Source organism: Schistocerca americana, chromosome 1, assembly GCF_021461395.2.
Source record: "Schistocerca americana isolate TAMUIC-IGC-003095 chromosome 1, iqSchAmer2.1, whole genome shotgun sequence".
NCBI lineage: Eukaryota > Metazoa > Arthropoda > Insecta > Orthoptera > Acrididae > Schistocerca > Schistocerca americana.
In genome coordinates this window covers 769,618,321-769,637,038 of record NC_060119.1, presented here as the reverse complement: position 1 = coordinate 769,637,038, position 18,718 = coordinate 769,618,321, and the positions used below count along the sequence as shown (strand labels likewise).

Here is an 18,718-nt window from a genome sequence, read left to right as displayed (position 1 = left end):
AGCACAAAATGCCAAATATCAGTGGCTGCTTCACAACCCCTGCCATTTATATCCTTCCCTCTATCACCAGCTTCTCTGGAACACACAAAGGGGAGTTATCCTTGCAACACATCTTTCACTTGTGTAATTGACCAATATCCCCACACTTTCCACCCAACAAGTTCCCCTTCCTCTGCCCTGTCACCCCCTCCCAAATTCACTACCTGACATCTATTTGCATATACTGCTTCCATCTGGCTGCAAAAACTTTGCATCACATGTCTAGTGCGTGCTCCTGTGACCTTTCCCTCCCTCAATCCTAGCTGGAAAATCAACTGCCTCTCACCAAGCTGCAAACCACTCACCCCCAAACCCTCTCCCTGCTATCTGCCTCACTTACTACCTACCCCATCTGACACAAACCTCACACAACCTGACCACCTGCCAAAACGCAACATTGTGCCTCAGCTGGTGCCATGTGGGAGTATAGGTGTGTGTATATGAGCACGTGCTTTTTTCCTGTGTGTGTATACTCTAGCTCAGAAAAGGATTACTCCAAAAGTTAACAGGTTTTCTTCCTTTATGTGTGTGCTCGACTCAGCTCTTCTGCTTTTTGTTGTGTGGTTCTTTTAATCCCCAAGCATTTAAATTCTATCAGAACTTTCTACAAATTCATTCCACTAGAGTTTGCCCAGCCCTTGCTTTACAACAAAAGTGCACCTACCATACATTATTCACATTCAGGACTTACGTGACAGGGAAGTAAAGTGATTTGAGACAATTTTGGGAAATGTAGCAGTTGTAACAATGATTTCAGTAAAAATGCCATTTCATGATATTATGTAAAAAATGTGTTTGTGGTAAATGCTGAGGGAAAGTTCTTATAGAATGTGAGTGCTTAAGGATTAAAAGAGACCACTCGCTCCAAAGCTGAAGTGTTGAGTTCGCTTACAACAAAGCAGTAGTGTTGAGTTGTTGATAGGTGCACACACTTTTTAGTGTGCCTGTTGACAACTCAACGCTTGTGCTTTTTGATGAGTGGTCTCCTTTAATCCTAAAGTGTTTGTGATAATAGGTAGTCAACAGTCATTTTAAATAATTTTACTTTCCAGAAAGGCTTATTCTTTTATTTGAACTGCAGGTTGTGATACAACTGAAGAGCTAAGAAATTATGAAGAAAGCATAAATCTGAGAAAGGACAACAGATCACATTTTCCACAAGAACAAAATATTACATTAGTGTTAATACTATCCATCATAATAGATGTTTTGAAAAGCCTTCAACTGTATCAATAGTGATTTAAATCGTTATAGAAATGGTAAGGACTTTAGGGGGGTTTATTTCACTCTCTTGTGATTGAAGGCCTTATGTGTCTTCTCTTGTGGCACTATATGTACGATTTTTGGTATAGTTACTGTTCTTCAGAATAGGTGCTCAGCAGTGGACATGCATGTTAAATCTTCGTATACAGGCTTACATTGGGAGTAGTTTCAAATCATCTTCAACATCGAATACGGTTCCCAGAATTGCTTAAGTTGAGTACCAGGATGGTTTCTTTGGAAAGCAAGAGGTCAACTTCCTTCACAGTGTATTGCCAGCCTGTAATGAGTTTGTGGATTATGAGATGTTAAACCTAAATATATCATCCTTCCTATTTGGATTCATTGTGTCGTTTAGTGGTATCCACTGTCATCTAATTGGCCAAGTGTGCTTTCCCAACAACTGATTGGACCAGTGTACTTCACTTTCTTGAAGTGCGGCTCCAGCTGTTGTGGGAAGCACCCCATTGCCCTCACCCACCCACCCACCCAGATTTAGCAGTAAGATGGCCCAGTGGATAGCCCATCAAAAACTAAACACAGATCAAGCATGAAAATAGGAAAAAGGTGTACTGAGCTGTGAAGAAAAAAAGAAAAATAGAAACGGTGAACAGTCTAAGAACAAGAAGTGCAATAAAGAGCAGCCTAAAACCGCAATGGCATCCTAGGTAAGTGGTTGTGTTGTTGGACTGCCAAGCGGGTAAGTCATATTCAGAGCACCCTCACGCCATTCATTTTTTTCCCCTCCCACAACATTATGAACTGTCTGTCTGGTTATTGAAATGTTTGTTCTCTTTCTGAGTCATACTACACATTGGTTATAGTATATGAGTCACGTGGTAAGAATATGTTACCGTCACAAGTAAATGTGATGAATACTGAAAGCATGTGAGATATTACATAGACGTCTCACAGAAATGAAGACAAATAAACAGGTGTGGACTATGTTACAACAAAGAAATTTAGGAGTCAAGATGTCCAAAATGGAATGCAACTTCAAAAACGTTAAAAACATATGTTTTGACAGAACACAGAGAATCTGTGTGATTGTGAAACCATTGTGTTCATTTATTGCAGCTTATGTGACAAACTATAGTGTTTTCATCATTTCCTTGGGAGTGATCATATTCACATTCATACAAACACCTGTATAGGGCAAGGAGGCATATCTCACCCACTCACCAGTCTTACAGATTAGGTGTGTTGATAAGAGACTCCTGTTATATGACACATGTACTGTCACTGATGCCATCTATGACACACCAGACATATTTTCTGGTGGTGGCATCAGTTTGACTTGTCACCTTGTCATCAAATGTTTGTGGTTCCCATTTGAAAGTCACTCCCTTTTTCGGCTGCTAATAGAGTAGTTGCACAGAATCAACTGTCGTTATAGGTCCCTGCTGTACACTTCGCTGTTGCAAATGGACATCACACGACAATACAGACACAAATTTCAATAAAGCGAACAGTGAAAAAAAGAAAAAGAAAATAAATAAATAGGCATGAAAGAGTTATGAACACGGCTCGCCCGCTTAGCAGTCCAACACCGTAACCACTTAACCATAATGCTCTACTAAATCTGGTGGTGGTGGGGTGGGGGAGTTTCCTTCGTTTGTAGTATATATTGCGTAAATTTTGTGTTTGTTTTTGTATTTAAAAGGTTTAATCTCGTGTTTTGTAAGTGTTTTCTTAGTAGTATATATTGCTCAAACTTAGTCTGTGTTTTTATATTTAAGACGTTTAATCTCGTGTTTTGTCAGTGTAAATTCAGGCAGTCTGTAGTCCAGATGTCATTTCTCCTGAACAACCAGATACACAGTTCAGTGCCCATTAGTGAAACGTCGGGAGGGTAACAAGTTGCATATATGGGTGTGTCAGCCTTTATTTGCTTCAGCTAGTGTTGCTAGGATGGGTCCGATGTGTGCATGCTGTGTGTGGATGCAGGAGGAGCTGGTTGCAGTTCGCAAACAGTTGAATGTAGTTTTCGCTACAATCAGCTGCCTTCAGGCTGCTGTCTTGGGGTGTATTATTGGTTGAGGAATCTGGTGCGTCACATGGGGCACCGCAGGTATCACTTGTTTCACCCACGGGCTCTGCTGCCAGGGCATCTCCTAGTGTACCCAAGGCAGTGGATCTGCCATCACAGCAGGATGAGTGACTCGTGGTGATGCATTCTCTTCACTCGAGATGGAGGGCCAGTGTGAAGGCTGGGCATGTGGCCCCACCTATTCACCCTGCGAGTGAACAGGTGGTTGTTCCTTCTGCAGGATTCGAGCGGGCAGATGTGGACAGAAATTTACTAGTCATTGGGAGTTCCATTGTCAGGTGTGTTATGTAGCTCCTTAGGAAGATAGCATTCAGGCCTGGAAAGAAAACCAGTGGTATGTCTGCTGGCAGGTCTCATCCGAGAAGTGGAGGTGGCCTTGCCTGTGGCTATTGAGGGTGCAGGGTGCGCTCGCCCGCAAGTTGTGGCTAATGTCGACACCAGCGATGCCTGTTGCATGGGTTCCGAGACCTTCCTCAGTTCAGACAGGGGGCTGGTGGAGGTGGTGAAAGCTGCTGGCCTTGTGCACATGGTGCAAGCACAATTTGCAGTTTTCAGTATTGTTCTCAGAGTTCATGGTTTTGAGCCTAGTGGAGGGTCTCAGCCAAAGACTTTGTTGACCCTGTGACAGTCTTGGCTGCAGATTTCTAGACCTGCATTATAGGGTGGGGATTTATGGGCTTCCCTTATAGGTCTCGAGTGCACTACACAAAGGAAGTAGCTACTCAGGTAACAGAATATTTGTGGAGTGCACATGACAGGTTTTTAGGCTAGGTGGTAGTTTGAGGTTCCCTGGTCAACATCTGCCAGTCGATACACAGATAGAGAAATCAGACAGTGTTCAGAGTAAAGATATGTTGACTGTTGAATTTTATCAGCAAATTGTTGAAGTATTAATACAGAGTTCGCAAAGTTACTGCCTTCCAGGAAAGTTCTCGTGCTCAAAGTCTTCTTGGGACAGAGAGGACCGAGAGCCGGCTAAAACTTGAAGTAGAAAGATCTTGGAGTATTTATTGGAAGGACAGATTAGAGGCCGTAGGAGGGAAAGTCTTCAATGTAGTTGATAAAAATATCACCTCCATTGAAGTTGAAATTGAGTGTGACAGTGAAGTTATGTGGTAGCGTATAACGTGTAGGTGAAACTAAGTCAACTTTTCGATCTTTTTACTCGCTGCCATATTCCAGTGTGACAGTTCTAGAGTCATTCAAAGAAAGTCTACAGTCATTATTGCGTAAACAGCCAGATCATACAATAATAGTTTGAGATGACTTTATCTACCGAGTATAGACTGGGAAGTCTATGAATTCATTGCAGGGGATACAGACAGAGAGTCTTGCGAAGTAGTTTTGAACACTCATCTGAAAACTGTCTTGAGAAGTTATTTCAGCAGCCCACACAAAATGGAAATATCTTAGACCTTGTAAGTAAAACAGGCTGGACCTTATTGACAGCATCAGTATAGAGATGAGGATTAGTGATCACAATGTCATCATAGTGACTGTTATTACGAAAGTAATAAATCGGTCAAGAAGGCTGGGAGAGAGTTTCTGTTAGAAAGAGCAGGTAGGTAGTTGTTAGCATCTCACTCAGACAAAGAATTGACATCATTTGGTTCTAATATGATGAACATAGAGGAATTAAAGGCAAAGTTTATAAGCAGATTGTGAATCGTGCTGTAGATGAGTATGTGCCTAATAAGAGGACTAAGGATGAAGACCCACCATGGTTTAACAACAAAATTTGGAAAATGCTGAGGAAGCAAAGGTTGTTGCACTCACGGTTCACGAGAGAGCACGAAAATGATGACAGGCAAAGGTTAGTAGAGACTCGTGTGTCTGTGAAAAGATTTGTGCGTGAAGCATACAGTTACCACCATCATACCTTAGCAAAAGCTCTGGTTCAGAACCTGAGAATATTCTGGTGCTATAAACACTAAGCAGGTCTAATCCATCCAGTCACTTGTTGACCATCTCTTCCTGTGGCAATTGAAGATAGCAAAACAAAAGCCTATGTTTTAGATTCCACATTGAAGAAATCATTCAAGCAGAAGAATTGTACAAATGTACTATCCAACAGACTCTTGTGTGGAGGACACTAGAAATAAGCATCTCTGGTGTTGAGGAAAAAAAAAAAAAAAAAAAAAAAAAAAAAAATAAGTTGCCCGATCCAGATGGAATCCTAGTTTGGTTTTATAAAGAGTACTCTATGGCATTGACCTCTTACTTAGCTTGTATCCATTATGAACCTCTCACCCAGTGCAAAATCCCAAGCAACTGGAAAATAACGCATGTGACACTGTATGTAAGAAGGATAAAAGTAAAAGAACAGACCCGCAAAATTATAGACCAATATCCTTACCTTCAGTTTGCTGCAGAATTCTAGAACATATTCTGAATTTGAATATAATAAATTTCCTAGGGAGCAAAAAGCTATGTCCATGACTCAGCTTGGTTTTAGAAAGCATCACTCATGTGAAACTCGGATTGCCCTTCCTTCACATGAAATACTGTGAACTGTGGATGAAGGGCAACAGGCAGGTTCCATATTTCTAGTTTTCTGAAAAGCTTTTTACATGGTACATCACTGCAGACCTCTAATGAAGGTACAAGCATACAGAATAGATTCCCAGATATGTGAGTGGCACATAGACTTCTTACGAAATAGAACCCAGTTTGAAATTAGAATTATATTAATACCTCCAGCTGCTGACGGGCGTTGATATGTATCAACGGGGACAGGTGAAAATGTATGCCACGTTCGCGTCTCGAACCCGGGATCTCCTGCTTACATGGCAGATGCTCCATCCATCTGAGCCAGCAAGAGCACAGATGATAGCGTGACTGCAGGGACTATCTCGCGCATGCCTCCCGCGAGACCCACGTTCTCACCTTGTATGTCTACACACTACATTCGCAGTGTCCCACCCCAACACATTCATTACTCATGGAAGACATTCTTACCAAGTCCCGTAAAAGTTCGTGGAATATGTGGGCATCCACACAGAAGAAAAAGGTCATGTCCGGTATTGCCAGAACTATATACTTATATGGATAAGGTGTCTGTTCTTTCAGACATGTCTGAAAGAACGGACACCTTATCCATATAAGTATATAGAACCCAGTATGTTGTCATCAGAGACAAGGGTGTTGTCAGTAGTGCCCCAGGGAAATGTGATAAGACTGCTACTATTTTCTATATATAAATGATCTGATGGACAGGGTGGGCAACAGCAGTCTGCAGTTGTTTGCTGGCGATGGTGTAGTGTACAGGAAGGTCTCAAAAATGACTGTATGTGGGATGATTCAAGATTACATAGACAAAATTCCTTGTTGGTGTGATGAATGATAGCTAGCCCTAAATGGGAAAAAAGTAAGGTAAGGTAGATGAACAGGAAAACAAACTCGTAATGTTTGGATACAGAATTAGTAGTGTCTTGCTTGATACAGTCAGGTCTTTTAAGTGTCTGAGGGTAATATTGTAAAGCAGTATGATACGGAATGAGCATTGAGGATTGTGGGAGGGAAGGCTAATGGTCAACTTTGATGTATTGTTAGAATTTTAGGAAAGTACGGTTCATCTGTAAAGAAGACCACTTCTAGGATGCTAGTGTGACCTTTGTTTGAGTACTGCTCAAGTGTTTAGAATCTGCATGAGGTCGGATTAAAGGAAGACATCAAATCAATTCAGAGGCAGGCTGCTAGATTTGTTACTGGTAATTTTGAACAAGACGCAAGTGTTACGGAGATACTTCGGGAACTCAAATAGGAATCCCTGGAGGGAAGGTGACATTTTTTTCAAGGAACGCTGTCGAGAAAATTTTAGAGAACTGGCATTTGAAACTGACTGCAGCATGAACCTACTGCTCCCAACGTACATTTCAGACAACAAAGATAAGATATGAAAAATTAGGGCTCACATGGAAGCATATAGACCGTCGTTTTTCCCTCTCTGTGTCTCCAGGTGGAACATGGTTGACTAGTTCTCCCTACAGTGGGTGGCGGAGTTTATATTTAGACGTAGCTGCAGAAGTACACCCTGTCTACAGTTCCAGAAAATATTCCTTCAAGCAGGTCATTTACGTCTACATCTATACTCTGCATACCATTTTGAAGACCATGGCAAAGGGTACTTTCTGTTGCACAACACATTAGGCTTTCTTCATGTTCCATTCACTTATAAAATGTGTGAAGAATTACTGCATAAATTCCCCTTGCCATCAAAGCCCCTATGGCAGTGATAAGTGGGGACTGTAGCATACACCTTTATCTGTCACTTAATACTGGTTCATGGAACTTTGTAAGTAGGCTTTCATGGGATAGTTAATGTTTATCTTCAATCATCAACCATGTCAAGCTTTTCAGTATTTTTGTGACAAACTTGTGATGATTTTTACTGTCCTTCATATAATTCAATATCTCCACTATCTTGAGGTATGTACCCTCCATATGTTCTTGTTGTGGTCTTCAGTCCAGAGACTGGTTTGATGCAACTCTCCATGCTACTCTACCCTGTGCAAGCTTCTTCATCTCCCAGCACCTACTACAACCTACATCCTTCTGAATCTGTTTAGTGTATTCATCTCTTGGTCTCCCTCTACGATTTTACCCTCCACACTGCCCTCCAATACCAAAATGATGATCCCTTGATGCCAGAGAATATGTCCTACCAACCGATCCCTTCTTCTAGTAAAGTTGTGCCACAAATTTCTCTTCTCCCCAATTCTATTCAATATGTCCTCATTAGTTATGTGATCTACCGATCTAATCTTCAGTATTCGTCTGTAGCACCACATTTTGAAAGCTTCTATTCTCTTCTTGTCTAAACTATTTATCGTCCACGTTTCACGTCCATACATGGCCACACTCCATACAAATACTTTCAGAAACGACTTCCAGACACTTAAATCTATACTCGCTGTTAACAAATTTCTCTTCTTCACAAATTCTTTCCTTGCCGTTGCCAGTCTTCATTTTATATCCTCTCTACTTCAATCATCATCAGTTATTTTTCTCCCCAAATAGCAAAACTCCAATACTTCTTTAAGTGTCTCATTTCCTAATCGAATTCCCTCAGCATCACCCGATTTAATTCGACCACATTCCATAATCCTCGTTTTGCTTTTGTTGATGTTCACCTTATATCCTCCTTTCAAGACACTGTCCATTCCATTCAGCTGCTCTTCCAGGTCCTTTGCTGTCTCTCTCAGAATTATATTGTGATCGGCGGACCTCAAAGTTTTTATTTCTTCTCCATGGATTTTAATAGCTACTCCGAACTTTTCTTTTGTTTCCTTTACTGCTTGCTCAGTATACGGGTTGAATAACATCGGGGATAGGCTACAACCCTGTCTCTCTCTCTCTGCCCAACCACTGCTTCCCTTCTATGCCACTCAACTCTTATAACTGCCATCTGGTTTCTTCAGAAATTGTAAACAGCCTTTCGCTCCCTGTATTTTACCCCTGCCACCTTCAGAATTTGAAAGAGTATTCCAGTCAAAATTGTCAAAAGCTTTCTCTAAGTCTACAAATGCTAGAAACGTAGGTTTGCCTTTCCTTAATCTATTTTCTAAGATAAGTTGTAGGGTCAGTATTGCCTCATATGTTCCAAATTTTCTACAGAATCCAAACTGATCTTTCCCGAGGCTGGCTTCTACCAGTTTTTCCATTTGTCTGTAAAGAATTCGTGTTAGTATATAGGCCTCCAAATAATTGGTGTCTCCTGCTGATGCAAAAGATCATGTCAGCTGGAAAAAGATAGCTAAGAGAGCAAGTACCATTAGACTGTGTGACAAATTCTCAGGAGGAGGAAGAGATAAAAAAAAAAAAAAAAACCAGAAGATTATATTCAGTATCTCCAGTTAATCCTATTTGGTAAGGGGCGCATACACTTTAACACTAGACTAGAATGTGTTGCCCAAGCATTTTGTAAGCAGTGTCCTTTGTAGACTGAATGTATTATTCCAGTATCCTATCAACATAACAAAGTCTGTCATTTGTTTTACCTACGATTGAACCTATGTGATCATTCCATTTCATATTCCCACAAATTTTACACTTAGGTGTTTGCATTAGTTGACTGAGTCCGGTTGTGACACATTAATGTAGTAGTCATAGGATACTATTTTTCTGTTTGGTGAAAGCTACATTTTACAAATTCTGAACATTTAAAACAAGCTGCCGGTCTCAGCACCTTATGAAGATCTGAGTGGATATTTGTGCAACTTTTTTGCAGATAGTACTTTGCTCAGGATAACTGTGTACTTGTTCTGCCATGCATATGTCAGTTTTATGCATGAAACCCAGAAAGTTTGCGTGATTTCTGAGATGATATGCCCAAGGTGTCAGGATACTGACTAAAGAAATTCGTCTGTCTTATCCTAGTTCTGACCAAACTCTTGAAAGTCGCGAGCCTCTGTTGATTGCTCATGAATCATAACAACTTCCAAAGTTACTGCATAGTAGAGTCCATGCGGCAATGAGTTGCTGTCATTATCAGTTAAAGACAGGACCAGTTAGGATGTGTAGTGTACATCAGCTTTTTGGCACACATTCAGCAATACATACTCAAATGTTTTTTAGGCACTTCTCAGTAATTGCTTTAGACAGATGGGGGATGGATACCTTTTTTCTGCAAATTGTGTTGTGTACCAGGCATAGTTGATCATATAAGTATATAGTTCTGGCAATACCGGACATGACGTTTTTCTTCTGTGTGGATGCCCACATATTCCACGAACTTTTACGGGCTAGTGCAATTTAAAGCACCCATAGACGTGGTCATTCTGTGGTGATGTAAACTGATAATGCACGAATGACTTATAGTTTAAGAATGATGTTCTGATGATGAATCTGAAATGACAAAGTGCTGTCGGGTATTATATTGCCTTATAGTTACCTGAAAAATGTTTTCCATTGCCAGAAAAATTATTTATTGAGAGGATCAGTCACATTAGTTATTCCGGTTGGAATCCGAATTCTGTCAACAGTCTATACGTATTCCTCCTCAAGGACAGAGAGATCATTGCATCTAGGCCAAACATCCAATAAAAGTGATATATTATTTTGTGCAACTGGTAAGAAGGTGTTTCGAATAAAATGTTTGAAATTATTCTTTCCCGTATTTTCCCGATTTTGATACATCCATTACAAGATTTTTGCATTTAAACACTCCTTTCTTTTTATTGGGGGTTGTAATTTGCCTTTAGGTTCCTAATGGTAGCTATAAAGCTTCAGAAACAGTAATAATCCATTTATACTTTCCTGTGGCATTATTGTATATGAATGTATCATAACATTCATAGATTGCGCAACCAACTGTCTTCTTTTCGCCCAGAAATGTTACAGTCCAATTTGCATGCAGTTCTCGCACGGAATTTGACTGACTGGCTTCACATCCAGCAAATTCTGGGATAAAAGTAAGCATCGTCTTCATGTCAGCCCCTTATTTCTCTACAGTATTGCCTATTAAAGTCATATCCTCTACATGTTGATCTGAAATAAACTGCATAATTGTTTGACTTCCTATTCTGTAGGGTTTCTTGAATCTGCTTAATTAGATTGAAAAACCTTGGAAACCAACCATTTTATTTCACTTGCAATTATAAGGTTCAGTCTCCCACATCTCGTATGGTAATGATGCAGCATCTCTCATGAGCAATTTTAAATCTTTCAAATAGTTTTTCTTTCACACTTTTGCAAATTTAATTTTAGTGCACATTTCTTACTTCATGTCAGCTTTTTTCTCCATTTACACAGTTCACATTCAAACTTTATTAAATGAAACCATCTTCACACAATGCTCCATTTCAGGTTTGTTTAATAATAAATTCACACCATACTTTTTGTCACAGAAAGCTTTCACTGTACATGTTTTCTTTGGGCTGGGAAGGTGTTCTTGTTCTGTACTATTATTGGAACCACAGTCTTTATTCGTGCCACAATTCAGGGAATCCTCAGTTATTACCTTTCTCCCTAAAGTTTCCACAGTTTCCAGTGAAAGGTTGACATCATTTGAATTAATGTCCAAGAAACAGATGGATGCTGTTAGCAGGATGGAGAAAACACAATAAATATTAATTTAGTTTCATCTCCATGTTAACATTTATAAAAATTCACTTTAATTTATGATTGTATTGTGTCGTGTTATCTGTTTACTGATGTTCCATTAGTCAAGTACATGTGCCTGCCATGTTGCACATGTGCAATATGCCACGGCTCCATTAGGGGTGCACATTTATCCAGCTGTCTGGCAGACTATGAATTTAACAATTTTCAATATATTTTAAAAATACTTACAGTGCATCTTGGAGCTAAAATTTTGACAGTATATCTCTTTAGCTATTTGTTTTCGTGTAAAAGAATTTCAGGGCAGGTTTCAGCATGTCAGATTGGACTGTTGCCTTGTTAATGTGCCTTTCAGAGGGTTACCTCCGCTCAACTATGCACTGGTGGACTGAATAAGTGTTACTGTCTTGGCTGTATTTTGCATAAACAAGAGACACACAACTTTAATAGAACAGTGACATGCAGAATATAAAGCACCCATAGACGTGGTCATTCTGTTTGGACAAAACATGCATGGAATGGCATTTACACAAATTATGATCACATTGTATTCACATGCCAAATATTCAGCACTGTATTTATAATGTACAGAATTGTGTTGCAATGATGAAAAGAGCCACAGTTTTTGCTCACATTATTTATAAGTAGACTAGCACTGCCAGAAAGTTTATTTATTTTCTTTTTTCTGGATAAGAAATAAAATTATTTGAACACTAACCACTAAGGCCCTGTTTGCACTGACCAACATGTTCTTTCTTTTGTCATGTGAAGAGTAAAGGAAGGTAATTCAAGGTTTTTACCATCACTCAAATTAGAAAAGTTGGCTGCCATCTCAGGCGCTGACTTTTATAGACTGTATCGAAAACAATATACTGAAGGCGAGAGGCCTGCAGCAAGTGTAATGGGGTCCTATGCACTGTTAAGGAGATGAGTATGTAATTCAATTACACGTCGGTGCATTTATAAAATCTCTTTTAAAATTAGGGACCAGCTGGCAAGAAGAGATCATGAGAAATGTAGTTAAAAAGGTTATTAATAGATTTTTCACTTGAGATTTGTGACTTTTTGTGTATAGTCAGTCACCTTGTCTGTAGGTACACTTCTAGTCATGCAAATCTCCCTCCCCTGACATGCCCCACTGCATAAAATTTGTTCGAATGTGATTTCTTCAAACTTAAATCTGAAATTTTCAACACATCATTTATCTTCAGAATGTTGAGAATCAAGCTGTATCCTGAAGCTTAAGAAGGGGTGATAATCACTCGCCATGATTCTTTGAAAGCTTCTCACTTGAAATTCCGGCTTTTTTGGCAATGCAGGCAACAGTGTGTAGATTTGCACCCAGTTTGTGATAATTCAAGTTCTTTGTATCAATTTTGGTATGTTGTTGCTTTTGACAACTGTGGAAATTTTGTAGCAAATTAACTAATTGTGAAATGTCAAGCTTCCATCCACATGCAATATTTTAATCGTAAATGCTAGGCCTGGGACTCCTCTCCTTGTGTCTGTTCATACAGCCTTTCGTAAGTGCATGATGCCATTGCCTTATTTTTCCTTCAATCATTGCTGAATGTTTACCATGGACAGACAGATTCATGAGGAATTTCAGTTGTCTATGTCCTTTCGCACCAGGGGCATCAGATCACTGACTATATTTCTCATGGTGCAGTATTGTTTGTTTCTGCAGCCATGTTAATCAGCTGTTAACAAAAGTAAAGCAAACTGTGATATGGATGATATTTGCAGTAATCACTGTTTCTGGATCTTCTAATATGTCTCTCATATACACTGAGGTGGCGAAAGTCATGGGATAGCGATATGCTCATATACACATGGTGCTAATATTGCATACAAAAGATATAAAAGAGCAGAGTGTTGGCAGAGCTGTCATTTGTACTTAGATGTTTCATGTGAGAAGGTTTCTGACATGATTATGACCGCACGATGGGAATTAACAGACTTTAAACATGGAATGGTAGTTTGAGCTAGATACACGAGACATTCAATTTCAGAAATTGTAAGGAAATTCAATATTCTGAGATCCACAGTGTCAAGAGTGTGCCAAGAATACCACATTTCAGGTATTACCCCTCACCATGAACAGTACAGTGGCTGATGTAATTCACTTAAGGACTGAGAGCAGCTGCGTTTGCGTAGAGTTTCAGTGCTAAAAGACAAGCAACACAGCATGAAACAGCCGCAGAAATCATTGTGGGAACTATAATGAATGTATCCATTAGGGCAGTGCTTCAAAATGTGCCTTTAATTGGCTATGGCAGCAGACAACCATTACGAGTGCCTTTGCTAACAGCACGACATTGCCCGCAGTGCCTCTTCTGGGGTCTTGACCATATCAGATGAACACTAGATAACTGGAAAATCATGACCTGGCCAGATGAGTTCCGATTTCAGTTGGTAAGAGCGATGGTAGGTTTCGAGTGTGGTGCAGACCCCATGGAGCCATGAACACAAGTTGTCGACAAGGCACTATGTGAGCTGCAGGGCTCTATAATGGTGTGGGCTGTATTTACATGGAATGAAGTGGATCCTCTGGTCCATCTGAACCAATCATGGACTGGAAACATTTATGTTCTGCTACTTGGAGACAATTTGTGGCCATTCATGAACTTCATGTTCCCAAACATGACATCAGGTCACAATTTTTTACCATTGGCTTGAAGAACATTCTGGACAATTTGAGCGAATGATTTGGCCATCCAGATTTCCTGACATGAATCCCATGGAGCATTTATAGGACATAATCAAGATATCAGTGTGTGCACAAAGTCTTGCTCCAGTAGTACTTTCACAATTATGGATGGCTGTAGAGGCATGACGGCTCAATATTTCTGCAGGGGCCTTCCAACGACTTGTTGAGTCCAGGCCGCATCGAGTTGCTGTTCTATATCGGGCAAAAAGAGGTCTGACACGGTATTAGGAGGTTCCCTTTGTCACCTCAGTGTATACAGAAACTTGCTTTTAAATCAACACACTGCTGCATAATGGCAAAAACAAATGATTTGTCCAAAAACTGTTCAAGCAGTACTTCAGAATCATTGCCGTGTTATTTGTGTGAAGCTGTATTTTGAAGAATCAGAAATGAATTCAAGGAAAAGAAGTAGGCCCTTTTTTTCTGTTTTACATGTACTGTAATGTGACATACGTAATCAGTTTGGGGGGGGGGCACACAGAATCGGACATTGTGAAGTGTGTGAAAAAAATGCAAGTGTGCACCTCACAACGTGTAGCATAAAATTGACTGGTTATTAAAAGAACAGTGTTTTGCTAGCATTTGCTGTACTGGTTTATATATTGATGATATTTAACATGGCTGTCAGTGTTAAGGAAGACAGTTCTACGACAGAAGCTAGAGAAGCGGGACTATAAGACAGTTGTGGAAGAAACAATAGAATTCAATTTTAAGTTAAGGAGCTGATATCCAGATATGCAGCAGGAAATATATTTCTGGAGAAGGTACCCTCTCTCAGGGAAAAATATTATGAGATACCTACTTTTTCTTGTTTTTATTGGTCAGTGATCAAAAGATGTTTATTTGATATCAGACCACATCAGTAACAAATTTACTTACTCATCACAAGAGGGCAACTCACATGGCTTGAACAGCCTGCATTTCTGCAAGATGGGTAATCCTATTTATGCAAGGCTCCACCTTTCAGGGTGTTGTATCATACATATTCCCTGTTAGTGAAAGCATTCTCCATACCTTCCAGTTAAACTTAATTGTGGTTGGTTCATTCACTGAAAGTGGTTACCTGCTCAGAGGTTCGGTATTAAAACATGAAATGAAGTCACTCCTTGACTAAATTGAATGAAGTATGCTAAATATGTCCATTGTTGCAAACATGGCGTGACTAAACATTAAGTTTTATCTTTTTGATTTTGAGTGCAGACAACAGGTGCTTACTCTGAATTTTCTTTCTGTGGTACTGAGAATAACAGATGGAACTTATGCATGAGTTTGTCTTGATTCTCATCGTCAAGCTCAGAGGTTCAGTCTTGTTTGGCAAGAGAAAAATTGTGTGCATAAAGGTTTTAAGTTACACTAAAAAAAAAAAAAACTGTGTTTAGTGGTAAATGTTTCTGAGGCCCTAGCTTTTATTAGCACTTTCCAACTCTGCAGCTGCCTGTATGAGCATGACTTCTTTCATGTATTAACTTTCAGCTGTGCAAAGGAGAGGTTTAGGTCAGTAACTATTCTGCTTATCAAAATCTATCTTCTGTTTGCGGAAGACATATAGTTTTGGTTTTCCTTGTAATTTGGTTCTGTTGATTAGCTTCTAGTAGCAAGAACCACTATTTAAATCAATTAGTACTTATCATATATGTCAGCAGCTTAGCCATTTCTCATTTAATCCAGTTGGCTGTCAAGATTTGACAAAGAGAAAAATGCAACAAATATTTATGTTGGGTTATGTGATTTTTAAACTTCAGAAGTTACTTGCTGGTCTTTCCATAAAACATAATTTTGTGTGTTCTCTGATTTGCTGTTGCTGTACACTTGTGTTTGGTAGCATTAGCTCACAGTTTAACATCTGTACTACCCTCTGAGCAGTTTAGCTGTGTAGATCCTGTTCGGTTTTTGTAGTGTGACCTCTGCTTACAAAAGCACCTATTGCAGCCTAAATTTACATTGATGAGCCAAAACATTATGACCACCTGCTTAATAGCATGTTTGTCCATCTTTGGAATGTAGTACATCACTGATTCTTTCTTATGAGGGTTCCGACAGTTTGTTGGTAGGTTTGTGAAGGTATGTGGCATTAGCTGTCTATGCACAGGTCATTTAGTTCGCGTGAATAACAAGCCGCATATTGCGTACGCAATGATTGTGCCCAATAGTGATCCAGATGGGTTCTACGGGAATAATGTCATGCGAATCTGGTCACGAAGACATCAGTGTGAGTCCACTGTAATGCTCCTCAAACCACTGCAGCACGGTTATGGCTCAGAGACATGGATAGTTATACTGCTTAAGTAGTATGAAATGATGCAGGTGGTTTGTAGATGTCAGAATGTCTTTGATTACTACCATGGGTCCCATACAAGCATAGGAGAATGTCTCCCATAACGTAATACTGCTCCAACGAGCTTGCATCCATGGCATGCTGAACGTTACGAGCTGCCATTCATCTCAGTGATGACATCTGTGGAAAAGATCATTTACTTTGTGTAGAAAAAATGTGATTCCCCCAAAGAGCCGATATGTTTTCATTGATCGGCGGTCGAATCCTAATAATCCTGTGCCCAATGCAGTCATAATTGACGATGTTGTAGGTCAACATGTGAACATGTAGGGGTGGTCTGCTACGGAACCCCATATTCGACAATGTACAATGGACGGTGTGCTCTGGAACACTTGTGCACGCACCAGCATCATGCTCTTTTGGCAGAGATGCCACAGATCACAATCTATCATATGTTACAGAGCAGACAAGCTTCCGAACCCATGTTCTATGTAGAGTCATGGACGTCTAACCATTTAGCACCTAATGGTAGTTTCACTGTCATTCTATCTCTTTCTGTAGACTCTCACGACAGTAGCATGCGAACATTCTACTATCTTTGCTGCTTTGAGATACTCATTCACAGGCGCTGCGTAATAATAATCTGCGCTTTGTCAAAGTCACTTATCTCAGTTGAATTCTCTATTTGCAGCCCATATATTTGGTAGGGTGATCCCCCGTCTGTGTCTGCTTTGCTTACATACTTTTTTTTTAATGCATCATGTGCCTGCAGTGGCACCAGGTGGCATCCAGTGTTGCCGTGGGCAGCGGTCATAATTTGTACATCCGAAGGATATTTCATCTTGTTGACAAAAGGGAGACTTAAAGTATTCTTGTTGTAGAAAATAGTTAAAGTGAACTCCTTAAAGAAAGCAAAGTGTGTTTTGCTACGAATTCAACATCACAGTTGTATGACAGGCCCTTCAGAGAGTATCAAATAAGTCTTGGAGAAGAAGTGGGTGCTTATAAACAACAAATTCCCGTGCTTCTTAATGATTGCACCCTCACATCATAAAATATACCAGAAAAAAGCTTCTTGCAAAGTAATTGTTATCATTTGTATTGGGCATGTTATTCAGTGAGACTAAATTAGTTTTGAGCTGTTTAGAAATATTACTCCTCGTGTTACTACGCTGTACAGGATGTTTCAGAAAGAATGACCTGATTTCAAAACTCCATATATATTGATAAAACATACTACAGAGATGAGATAACTTGCAAAATACTCACAAAATCTGAAAGTTTTAGCTAAAATTCAGTATAAACTTTACACAATCTACCTGCTTTTGGAGAAGTTATGGCAACTGTTATTCTGTTCTTCATTTGTTCTAAGTCATGAGGTAAAGGGGAGATGAACATACTTTCCTTCACATATCCCCACAAGAAAAAATTTCATGGTGTCGTTTCTGGCAGTTTTGGAGACCAAGAATGCAGGGCAGTGTCTTGGGCTCCTGTGCGCCCTATCGAGCATTGAGGCAGTGCCATTGAGGAACTGAAGGACATTGTTGTGCCAGTGTGGTTGAATGTCACCCTGGAGAAAGATGAAGTCATCATAATTCTCCTGAAGTTGCAGAAAAAGCCATTTCAGTCACTGTGTTTCCCTGTGTGAAGTTGACGTGGACTCTTACCTTTGCACAAGCATCTTGTCTCTTCAAGTTGGTGATACCAGTGATTAATGTTTGTTTGGTGCAAGAGGATCAATGTCAAAATGCCAATGAAAAGCACAATGGGCCTAAATCACTGACTCAGTCTTTGCGAACTGCAGCACACAAAACACCTTCTGCTGAGCAGTCGCCATCTTACTTCTGACTGACGGCAAAGACACATTGATGGACATCTAATGGCAATTTTCTTAAACTCTAGGCCACTCCCATTCAAACAACACACATTTCCTTGCCAGCACATCCCATGATTTGCATTTATTGCCACCCAAAATCAGGCCTATCTTTTTGAAACACTCTATATTACTAATTCACAGTTTCAATTCTGTTACTGCAGCTGTGTTCGCCCAGCAAAGTGAATGAAAATCTTGTTTTATTTAACTGTTTGTTCATTCATTGATTTCAGACACAGCAGATAAGGCCTCAGGTTGCAACGGCGCAGGTGCGGCTAATGGCACCTGTCAATGCAGCAACACAGAGTGTAGGAGTGACTACTGTGCCTCGACCTGGGCAGCCAGTACAAACTCACAGAATTGTTGCGGTAAGTATCATTGTATGTTTTCTGAAAAATACCATGATGTGTACTACTCCTTCCGATCTGATCACATAAGCGTAGAAAAGAT

The 18,718-nt window shown here is 39.9% G+C and overlaps 1 protein-coding gene across 2 annotated transcripts in view; it reads left to right on the top strand.

Moving 5' to 3' along the window:
• Positions 1–18,718, top strand: part of LOC124612096 (transcription initiation factor TFIID subunit 4) — a 196,314-nt gene that overhangs the window by 97,497 nt on the left and 80,099 nt on the right. For both annotated transcript variants that reach the window (XM_047140301.1, XM_047140300.1), the window contains one exon: positions 18,502–18,636. In XM_047140301.1, the coding sequence (XP_046996257.1) occupies positions 18,502–18,636 (135 nt within the window). The remainder of the gene's footprint in view (positions 1–18,501; positions 18,637–18,718) is intronic.